The following is a 12,148-nucleotide window of genomic DNA, read 5'->3' as shown; positions in this document are numbered from 1 at the left end:
TAAATCAAGAAAATATGATTTCTCTAAATAACTTTCCTATTTCCTTCCCTAAAGGGGTTTGAATATAATGACACATCAACAAGAGAAGGAACCTAAATGTCATCTGGTCCAATCCCCAGCTTTGCTGATAAATCCCAGAGAGGTTATCTGCCTTACCTTAGGTCACCCAGCTATAGTGGTAGAATGGGACCTCGAGCGTTTTAATAACAAGCTCACTATTTAGAGCCAGGATCAAGGAAGGTATTTAGGGAACCTGAGATTCTTTTTCTGGAATACTCTGCCTCATTCTGCTTTACCTGTGGCTAGTACTCAGCCACAAAGGTGCCAAAATCACCCTTCTATTTTTCCTACCTTCTTATCTTTTAAAATAAGCCCTTCTTTGAATCTCCTTTCAGCACTTGTATCATCTGTCCTTTCATTTCCCAGTATACTTAAAAACTTTTCTAATGTAGCCAAGTGAGTTTTTCTCTCCAGGTTAAAGTGAGATTTCTGGTTTTGGAACAAAACAATCATTTCAACTTCATTGCCATTGACTCTTATCAGAACAATTGCCAAACATAGTTTGGTTGACTAATTCAAGATCTGTTGGATCTTTTTCCTTTGGTGGCCTGTAGTAAAGGATATAAGAAACAGTGGGAGGGCAGGTGTCATGGAGAGGAGACCTTTGGGTAGAAAAGGAGATGGATAGTATCTTTTCTGGTTACATGTTGAACAGAACATCTCTCTGGAGGGAGAAAAGCAAGCTGCCTCCCTGTTTGCTTTGATGGAAATCCATCTAAATTTTGCTTCTGGTACAACCCAGGAGCACAGTATGAAACTCCTGCCCAACTCTGACTGTGAACATTTCTTCCCAAGAAGCTCTATCTGTTTCCAATCCACATTTGGAACTAGGTCTGGCAATATTCATAGAGAGGAAAGATTTTGTCCTCTCAGAACACAGGAATATTCTATGTCAGCAGTTGCCTTTTTCTCAATATGAGTTTGGTGCATCGGTGTGTGGGCTACATAGAATATTTTAAAATCATTCTTGCCTTCAAATGTTGACAACTTTATAAACAGTATGGACATGGACAGATAAATCAAATTCGATTTATAACTAATGCTAAGGTAATGCCCAAACTATTTTATTGTACAGAATATTATTCAGAATGTTTGTTGGGTTTAAGTTTCTCTTGTTTTTTATTATTTACTTTTATTTATTATTATTATTATTATTACTTTTAGAGATAGAATGCAATTGGGGGAGAGGAGCAGAGGAAAAGAGAGAATCTTAAGCAGGCTCCACATTCAGCGTGGAGCCCGACCTGGGGTTTGATCCCACGACCCTGGGATCATGATCTGAGCTGAAGTCAAGAGTTGGACACTCAACCAAGTCATCTAGGCAACCCTTCTTTTATTTTTAATATAGATATAATTATAGTTGTATTTGTTGGGAAAAAGTACTTGAGAGATTGGTTGGTTTTTAGTTAGGTTTTGGGCAAAAGTGTGTTTTCCTTAGTTGTACGAACTTTTCTCCACTTCCTAGCTAGAAATATGGGGTTTGTGTGCATTTTAGGGTCACACATACCTGGGACTGAATCTTCATTCTACCCCTTACAGTTGTGGAAGTGTGTGTGTGTGTGTGTGTGTGTGTGTGTGATTTAGTCCTTTGAACTTCGACTTCCTTCTATGTAATAGCACTTCTCTCACAAGCCAACCTGAGTGTCAAACAAGATATTTGGAAAGCACATGGAATAAGTTTGCATAGTGCTAGGTATACAGACACTCCATAAATGTTAGCTTCCCTGTTTGTGTGTGTGTGTGTGTGTGTGTGTGTGTGTTTGGAGTGAAGAGGGGAAACTAAGTTGACGAGTAAAAATTGGAGGACCATTCCAGAAATAAACAATCAAACTAACAAAAAAAAAATCAAACGCAAAACAGAAAGGAACTGAGGGGTGAGAAATGGCAAAAACATTTAGAAAAATGCTATCAACAGGTATTTACTAAGCTATTTATATGTTTAGGTCCTTTACCAGGTGACCAACATGTGGGACTCAAGGATACACTCCGTTTGAAGAGATAAGATTTATTCATTTGTAAAATAGATAATGAAAATGCAAAGAAGTTGTTCCTCCTGGAGTTGAGAGGAGAGAGCAATCTCTGTGCTTATGGCATCTTTGGAGACAAGAGAGAAGTTCAGTGGTGCTGAGGGTGGGAGGCAAAGGCAAATGAGAAAACCTTGACATGACCAGCCTTTTGAGTCTTATGACAAAGGCTTGGGAATGGCTGAACAAGGTGAGACAACTGAGTTGTTGTTGTTGTTGTTGTTTAAATAGCAGTGGTGAAAAATGATCTTGATATTTTTTTGAATAACAGAAAATCCCAAACAAGCCTAAATGGAGCTGGATAGTCTCACTGCATTTATGCTAAGGGAGTGGTGGTAGGTGGACAAGCTGAAGCCATACAGTGCACACTCCTGGCTTCCTTATTGGGACTGAGAGATACCCATACCCTTTGTTGAGTTACTTATCCAGATCCTCCTTAAGCTCCCTTTCTTTTTTCCCAGCAGATCCCGGGAGAGATGTCCTTTCAACCCCGTGTCTCTGCTAAATGCCTTTTGGATCCAAGCAGTGGAGCCCATTGGATGACTGGACTAACTCAGAGACTATTACTGAGGCTTATTAGGCTGGCAAAAAGAATTCTAGCCAAATCTTCCAGGTTAGAAGAGAAATGACAGCTGCCCCTGAAGGGATTCCCAGGATGGAGCACAGCAACCATCCTACAAAGGGTTAATACTCCCCCTCCCCTGGCCCCCAACTTGCTGCCAGAGATCAGCTAATCTGATAATTACAGCAACAAACACAGTTTAGACAAACAAGACCTGACCCTGAGGGTTTGGAATGAAAACATTTACTCTCTCCCTCCCCAGAGAGACGGTGCCTGGAGCATACACACAGAGACACTGGGAAAATACCCCTGTGCTGGAGCGAGGGGTGAAAACATCTGTGTTCCTGAGCTGCTTGGGAAGATAGCGTTAATGGGGAGGGGGTTCAGTGGGGGAGGCGGAGGAGTGGGCAGTGGTGCAGTGGGAGGGTGTGCAGGCTGGGAGCAGATGGAACATGTACCCATAACTGGAGCTATAAGCCAATTGTAATTGATTTTTACAGCAGAGGCAGAGTGCAGGGAGAGGTACATAGGAGACTCAGCGATTCAGAATTCTAGTGAAAAACCTGGAAAATGGCTAAGTGGGGAGAAACGTCCTACGACACCAAAGTGGGGTCTATTTTTTTATTAAAAAATGTTTTTAATGTTTATTTATTTTTGAGAGAGAGAGAGGGAGAGAGCACGCATGAGAGAGCGGGGGAGACACAGAATCCAAAGCAGGGTCCAGGCTCTGAGCTGTCAGCACAGAGCCTGACTTGGGGTTCAAACCCATGAACCATGAGATCATGACCCCAGCTGAAATTGAGCTTTAACCCACTGAGCCACCCAGGCACCTGAGGATCTATTCCTGAGAGCTAGAGGCGAAGAATATTCAAAACAGCCCGATTCTAAGTCGAGTTGATATCTGCCCACCAGGGAGTGAGGGGCTCATCCTTTTCTCACCCCCAAAATTTGGCTTCAAATTCTGCCGGCCTCAAAACATGTCAAACTATTTCCTCCCCTTTTACTTCTAAATGCTGGTTCCTAGAAGAAACCTTTCTGGGTTGCTTAAACGGGAGGGGCTGATGTGCCTTCAGTCTGGAATTCCAGCAGTTACTCCTTCCCAACTCTACCCTCATCATTTCTTTCTTACACTTGGCTGATGGTGTGTCAGCCCGTAAACGCTTCCTGGCCACTTTGACCTCTCCAAATTATGGTGAGGCATCCAAATCCTTGGGGGATTGCAGATCACTGTATGGATTACACCCAGCTAAGAGGAATAACTGTGATTGATGATAGGATCAAGGTTTAAAGTGAATTCCATAAGGTGAAAGATGGTCTAAAATCAATAAGATAGGATGTGCCAAGAATGTGACGCACTGCATTTAGGTCCAATAATCAACTGTACAAGTATGAGATGGAAAGACCTAGAAAACAATAGTTTATGTAAAACAACAACAACAACAACAAAGCAAAACGTTTTGGCCAATAACTGGTTCAATATGAGATGAGCATATTTGCTTAAAAAGTAAGTATTAATAAAAGTATTGTGATCACATTAACATCTTACTGGGTTCTTAACAAAGACTGAACAAATCTTTTTTCTTTTTTTAAAAATGTTTATTTATTTATTTATTTTGAGAGAGAGAGAGCGCGCACGAATGCATGTGTGAGTGGGAAGAGGGGCAGAGAGACAGGAGAGAGAATTCCAAGCATGCTCTGTGCTGTCAGCACAGAATCCAACATGGTGCTCAATCCCATGAAACGTGAGATCATGGCCAGAGCTGAAATCAAGAGTCGGATGCTTGACCAACTAAACCACCCAGGCGACCCTCCTTTTTCTAAGTATAACTGTTGGCTGACCAAGCACAGTGGGGAACAATTTTATTTGTCTGTGCTTTAGTTTAATTTCAAATTCAAGTCCCCTCTTGCAATCTCTACAGGGTCTACTTTACAGTTGTCAGTGGCTTCCATACCTTGTTCAGGCTAGGTTCACTCGCCACATGGTTTGAATCTCCTTCAGGCCCTTGTAGGTGCTCCTTTGCTCATCTGTTGGAGAGCCCCCCAGTCCTCAAGGAGACATCCTTCTTTCCAAATAGGCCAGTCTTCTTATGGTTCTGCACACACGCTATGGCCATTTGCTCTTTCATTCATTTGTTCCTGTACCCCTTGGCCAGCCACTATGTGCTAGGCACTGTTGCAGGAACCGGGTGTTCAGTAATGAACAAAGCACGGTCCCTGCCCTCATCAAGCTAATGTTATCATGTGGGTAGGCAAATCCTAAACAAAAACTAAAAAAAAAAAGATTAAAAAAAAAAGGTATGAAAAGTTACCAGGTACTTGAAAAGCCTTCCACTTGCCTAGACTTCTCTGAATGTCACCTCCTGCCTCCTAATCCAGCTCAAGTGCTTTTCCCTTGAAAGCAGAAAACTGCCCTAGCTCTGTCTTCCCTGAACTTCTGGTGCCCAGGGGCTTGTAACACATAATTAACACTCAACTGGTCTCTAATTGTTTCCCCAGCTAATTTTGCCTCCCAACAGACTGTAGGAGACATAAGCTCTTTGAAGTTATAGGATATACCTTCAATTTAAATATATTCAGTTCATCTCTGTCTAGAGTGCTCTTTAAAGGGAAATGCAAAGCACAGTTAAGACACAAGGAGGTTTTAAAGCTGATTCCCAGATAACAAGAGAACTTCCAGTGTCTCTAAATTCCTCTAGAATAAGAATGTAAAGTTAGAACAATAGTTTGTTTATTTGCTGAACCTACCTCCTCCAAAGAGTCCTAGACTCTGTAAGGAGATCCTTAAAGCAACAAACATACCTTACATGGAGTAGTTGTCGGATTAGAGGGAACAGCAGGAGAGAAGCATCCACCAAGCTCAAAAAGGGAGGAAACATAAGGGCAAACAATAGCAAACTCAGAAAAATGCTCAATCCAAAGCTGAGGCCAAACAACATTCTTTGGGGCCCTCATGTTCTATAGAATAAAAGCGCCAAACTGCCCCCTACTGAAACAATACAAATGGCCATCAATGGAGGACCACAAAGAAATAGTGGCAACTTCATATGGGAGGAGTAAAAGTAGGTGAAGCGACATACACTGACATGAAGAGATGGCCACTACTACTTGCTTTAAGAAGCACATCTCAGAACAATGCAGATAATATGATCCTTTTCATTTAAGAACTATGTTTATATATGTGTAGAAAAATGCACATAGAAATATATACCAAACTATTAACAATGGTATTTCTGGGGATGGGGTTATAGGCAATGGTGTGGAGGAGAGAGACAGGCAGGGGAATTTAAGAATTTTTATAACTTCTGGGGAGGGGCCAAGATGGCAGAACAGCATGGAAGTCTTTTTTGCATCTCATGTCCATGAAATACAGCCAGATCAACACTAAACCATCCTGCACACCTAGAAAACTGATTTGAGGATTAACACAACAATCTGCACAACCTGAACCACAGAACTCAGCAGGTATGCGGCAAGGAGAGGTGAACTGACGAAGAGAGAAGCAGCAGAGGGCAGGAAGCTGTTTTTGCTTGCGGACAGAGGATGGAGACGGAGGGGAGAGTATGGGAAAATCACCCCCCAAAAGCAGCTGGAGAGAAAGTGGAAAAGTGGAAACAGCCGCAGGGACTGAACAAAAAAGGGAGAAAAGAGAAAGCAGAGGGTTTAAATTCCATGAAGACTCTATAAACAGGGGGAGTGCAGAGTCCAAAACACCACAGCTCAATACCTGGCAGTGCTCTGGTGAGAAGGGTGAATCCCCAGGAGCAGAGTGAAGTCCAGAGGTCTTTGGGCCACATGGGAGACAAGGTTCCCCTGCTGGAAGGACATTTGGTGGAAGCTGTGTGGCCACCCAGTCCCAGCAGACCCCAGAGAATGGCCGCATTCGCTGGTGCTGGAAGAAGGTCGTTAAGGGTGAAGACTGGTGTCAGATGTGTGTTGTGATATTCCATAATCCCTGAAACGCTGCTGCTACACAATCGCATGAACTTTTTCTGGGGTGGGCTGGCACCCAGCCTTAGTCTCTGGGCGTCGGCAGCAGCATGGTCCCGTAAATGTTCCTGAGTGCAGCCTGCACCTGGCCTTTGCCCGGTGAGACCCTCCCCCAGAAGGTCTGAGTGTTTCAAAGCCGCGGTCCCTCAGAAGTAAGGGGTTGGGAAACACAGCCGCATCTGAGATAAAACTCAGGAGGGAGGTGCTGCCTGGCAACCTGATGGCTTGGTCGCGGAGAATGTAAAAGTGGGGCGTGACTGGAAGCCGGAGACAAAAGACAGGTGTATGATCACCGATCGGGGAGGACAGAGATACTAGAGACTGGGTAGCTGGGTGTCGCCATTTTCATCCCTCGGGCGCATGCGCATAGACACCTACAAGCGCGACAACAAAACCACCCCAGTAAGATAAGCAGCGCCATCTAGTGGAGAATGGAATCATCACACTAAGCCGCGCCCAACTGGGTCAACCTCGCTCTTCATGAACACCACAACTCTCTCTGCCTGCTTAGTTTGTGGACTATAAAGTGCTTCACAGTTTGACTTCTCGGGGAAAACAATGTAATTTCAATCGTATTTCAGTCTGTTCGCTGGTCCATCTATTCAATTTTCTCTCTTTTTTTTTCCATTTCATTTCTTTTCTTTTTCTTAAGCACAGAAAGAGAAAAAAATCATTTTTATTTTCAATTTTTATTAAAAATATTTTTCTTTTTTTTAATATATGAAATTTATTGTCAAATTGGTTTCCATACAACACCCAGTGCTCATCCCAAAAGATGCCCTCTTCAATACCCATCACCCACCCTCCCCTCCTTCCCACCCCCCATCAACCCTCGGTTTGTTCTCAGTTTTTAAGAGTCTCTTATGCTTTGGCTCTCTCCCAAAAATATTTTTCCTTAATTTTTTTCTACTATATTTTTTACTTTCTTGTAAATCTTTCACACTCTATTTTACTTCCAACATTTCATATTATTCTATTTCATTGTATTCATTTTTTAAAATTTTCAAATGTTTTCCTTTTTTTTCTTTTTCTTTTTTCCTTTTTTCTCTAATCTATCAAGCTCCTTTCAACAACCAGACCAAAGCACACCTAGGATCTAACGTCATTTATTTGAATTTTGTGTGTGTGTGTTGTTTTTAATTTTTTAATTTAAATTTTTTTTACTTTATTCATTCCTTTTCTTCCTTCAAAATGGCGAAATGAAGGAATTCACCCCAAAAGAAAGAGCAGGAAGAAATGACAGCCACGGACTTAACCAACACAGATACGAGCAAGATGTCTGAACCAGAATTTAGAGTCATGATAATAGGAATACTAGTTGGGGTTGAAAATAGATTAGAATCCCTTTCTATGGAGATAAAAGAAGTAAAATCTAGTCAGGATGAAATAAAAAAATGCTATAACTGAGCTGCAATCTTGAAATGATGCCACGGCAGCAAGAATGGATGAGGCAGAGCAGTGATTCAGCAATATAGGGGAGAAACTTGTGGAGAATAATGAAGCAGAAAAGAAGAGGGAGACTAAGGCAAAAGATCACGATTTAAGAATCAGAGAAATCAGTGACTCATTAAAAAGGAACAACATCAGAATCATAGGGGTCCCAGAAGATGAAGACAGAGGAAAAGGAGTAGAAGTGTTATGTGAGCAAATCATAGGGGAAAACTTTCCTAACCTGGGGGAAGACACAGACATAAAAATACAGGAAGCACAGAGGACTCCCATTAGATTCAACAAAAACCGACCATCAACAAGGCATATCATAGTCAAATTCACAAAACACTCAGGCAAGGAAAGAATCATGAAAGCATCAAGGGAAAAAAGTCCTTAACCTACAAGGGAAGACAGGTCAGGTTTGCTGCAGACCTATCCACAGAAACTTGTCAGGCCAGAAAGGAGTGGCAGGATATATTCCATGTGCTGAATCAGAAAAATATGCAGCCAGGAATTCTTTATCCAGCAAGGCTGTCACTCAAAATAGAAGGAGAGATAAAAAGTTTCCTAGACAAACAAAAATTAAAGGAGTTCATGACTACTAAACCAACCCTGCAAGAAATTCTAAGGGGAGTCTCTGAGGGGAGAAAAGATGAAGAAAAAAAAAGCAACAAAGACAAGAAAGGACCAGAGAACACCACTAGAAACTCTAACTCTACAGGCAACATAGTAGTAATCAAAAATCTCCCCAAAAACAAGAGTCCAGGGCCAAATGGCTTTCCAGAGGAATTCTATCAAACATTTAAAGAAGAGTTAACACCTATTCTCTTGAAGCTGTTCCAAAAATAGAAATTCTCTTGAAGCTGTTCCAAACTCTTTCTATGAAGCCAGCATTACCTTGATTCCAAAACCCCACTAAAAAGGAGAACTATAGACCAATTTCCCTAATGAACATAGAAGCAAAAATCCTCAACAAGATATTAGCCAACTGGATCCAATAATGCATTAAAAAAATTATTCACCAGGACCAAGTGGGATTTATACCTGGGATGCAGGGCTGGTTCAGTATCTGCAAAATGTGATTCATCACATCAATAAAAGGACAAGAACCACATGATACTCTCAATAGATGCAGAGAAAGCATTTGACAAAATACAGTACCCTTTCCTGATAAAAAACCCTCAAGAAAGTAGGGATAGAAGGATCACACCTCAAGATCATAAAAGCCATATCTGAAAGACCCAACGCTAATATCATCCTCAATGGGAAAAAACTGAGAGCTTTCCCCCTAAGGGGAAACAAGACAGGGATATTCACTCTCACCACTGTTATTCAACATAGTGTTGGAAATCTTAGCCTCAGCAATCAGACAACACAAAGAAATAAAAGGCATCCAAATCAGCAGGAGGAGGTCAAACTTTCACTCTTCACAGATGACGTGATAGTCTATATGGAAACCCCAAAAAATTCCACCAAAAAACTTCTAGAACTGATCCATGAATTCAGCAAAGTCGCAGGATATAAAATCAATGCACAGAAATCGATTGCATTCCTATACACCAATAATGAAGTAACAGAAAGAGGAATCAAGGAATCGATCCCACTTACAATTGCACCAAAAACCATAAAATACCTAGGAATAAATCTAACCAAAGAGGTGAAAAATCTATACACTGAAAACTATAGAAAGCTTATGAAAGAAATTGAAGAAGACACACACACACACACACAAAAATGGAAAAAGATTCCATGCTCCTGGATAGGAAAAATAAATATTGCTAAAATGTCAGTACTACCCAAAGCAATCTACATATTCAATGCAATACCTATCAAAATAACACTAGCATTCTTCACAGAGAACAAACACTCCTAAAATTTGTATAGAACCAGAAAAGACCCCAAATACCCAAAACAATATTGAAAAAGAAAACCAAAGCTGGAGGCATCACAATCTCAGATTTTAAGCTGCATTACAAACTGTAATCATCATGACTGTATGGTACTAGCACAAAACCAGACACTCAGATCAATGGAACAGAATAGAGAACCCAGAAATGGACCCACAAACATATGGCCAACTAATCTTTGACAAAGCAGGAAAGAATATCCAATGGAATAAAGACAGTCTTTTCAGCAAGTGATGCTGGGAGAACTGGACAGTGACATGCAGCAGAATGAACCTGGACCACTTTCTTACACTATACACAAAAAGAAACTCAAAATGGATGAAAGACCTAAATGTAAGACACGAAGCCATCAAAATTGTAGAGGAGAAAGCAGGCAAAAACCTCTTTTACCTCGGCCCCCGCAACTTCTTACTCAACACGTCTCCAGAGGCAATCGACACAGAAGCAAAAATGAACTATTGGGACCTCATCAAAATAAAAAGCTTCTGCACAGCGAAGGAAACAATCAGCAAAACTAAGAGGCAACCGATGGAATAGGAGAAGATATTTGCAAACGACATATCAGATAAAGGGTTAGTATCCAAAATCTATAAAGAACTTATTGAACTCAACAACCAAAACACAAAGAATCCAATGAATAAATGGGCAAAAGACATGAATAGACACTTCTCCAAAGAAGAATCCAGATGGCCATGAAAAAATGCTCAACATCACTCATCATCAGGGAAACACAAATCAAAACCACAATAAGATACCACCTTACACCTGTCAGAATGGCTAACGTTAACAACTCAGGCAACGACAGATGTTGGTGAGGATGTGGAGAAAGAGGATCTCTTTTGCACTGCTGGTGGGACTGCAAACTGGTGCAGCCACTCTGGAAAACAGTATGGAGGTTCCTCCAAAAACTAAAAATAGAAAAACCCTACAACCCAGTAAATGCACTGCTAGGTATTTATCCAAGGGATACAGGTATGCTGTTTTGAAGGGGCACATGTGTCCCAGTGTGTATAGCAGCAATATCAACAATAGCCAAAGTATGGAAAGAGCCCAAATGTCCATTGATGGATAAATGGATTAAGAAGATGTGGTATATATATACAACAGAGTATTAGTTGGCAATCAAAAAGAATGAAATCTTGCCATTTGCAACTATGTGGATGAAACTAGAGGGTAGGTATTATGCTAAGCGAAATTAGTCAGAGAAAGACAAATATCATATGACTCCACTCATATGAGGACTTTGAGACAAAACAGATGAACATAAGGGAAAGGAAGCAAATATCATATAAAAACAGGGAGGGGGACAAAACATAAGAGACTCTTAAATATGGAGAACAAACAAAGGGTTACTGGAGGGGTTGTGGGAGGGGGGATGGGCTAAATGGGTAAGGGGCATTAAGGAATCTACTCCTGAATACTATATGATAACTAACTTTTATGTAAATTAAGAAAAAACAAAGAGAAAGGGGGAAAATATTTCTGTAAAGGGCTTAATATCCAAAATTCATAAGAACCCCTGAAAATGCAACAGAACAGGACTGAACCAAAGACTTGAGCATGACCCCAGGACTGATCTAGGTGGAAGTGTGTGTGGGTGGGGGAAGGTACCAGCTCTCTTCTCTAGGATTGCTAATTATGAAGATGAAACAAACCTAGGGATGCCATGTGAGGAAATCCTACCCTAGAGCAAAGCCAACAGAAAGAAAAGCAGTGTTAAGATGAAGAGAAAGCCTAAGCCCTGAGACCATACTCCTTGAGCTGAAGCATGTCTAAAGCCAGCATTCCAATTAATTGTCCAGTTACATGAGCCAATAAAATTTTTTTTTGTTAAGCTAAAAAAAAAAAGATATTATACATGACCCACAGATGAAACTCTTCCTTCCACTGCCATATTGAATTGTGTTATTTAGCTTTCCTTGTGCCCCTGGCCTATCCCAGTGGTTAGTACCGTGTTTTGCATGTAATAGACACAGAAGAATGTTTGTTAAATTAAGTGGCACCATTAAAATATCTTTTAAATTCTTTCCTTAAAAAAAGATTTTTATAACTTCTGAGCTCTTGTACATTATATATATATATATATATATATATATATATATATAATGTTTTCTTAGCATGTTCTTAGTTTTCTTAGTTTTCTTAGCATGAGCATCTATTGCTTTAGTAAAATAATA

At 40.7% G+C, this 12,148-nt stretch overlaps 1 protein-coding gene across 2 annotated transcripts in view; it reads left to right on the top strand.

Moving 5' to 3' along the window:
* LOC125148406 (collagen alpha-2(I) chain-like) overlaps positions 1 to 4,134 on the top strand; it is a 71,036-nt gene extending 66,902 nt beyond the window's left edge. For both annotated transcript variants that reach the window (XR_007145535.1, XM_047826453.1), the window contains exon 2: positions 2,549 to 4,134. Coding sequence is in view for 1 of the 2 variants with exons in the window: in XM_047826453.1 (XP_047682409.1) it covers positions 2,549 to 2,627 (79 nt within the window). In the remaining variant the exon portion in view is untranslated. The remainder of the gene's footprint in view (positions 1 to 2,548) is intronic.
* The last annotated feature ends 8,014 nt before the right edge of the window (positions 4,135 to 12,148 follow it).

The sequence above is a fragment of the Prionailurus viverrinus genome, chromosome D2, assembly GCF_022837055.1.
Source record: "Prionailurus viverrinus isolate Anna chromosome D2, UM_Priviv_1.0, whole genome shotgun sequence".
NCBI lineage: Eukaryota > Metazoa > Chordata > Mammalia > Carnivora > Felidae > Prionailurus > Prionailurus viverrinus.
The sequence above is the reverse complement of the archived record's forward strand: the minus strand, read 5'-3'. Positions and strand labels throughout refer to the sequence as shown.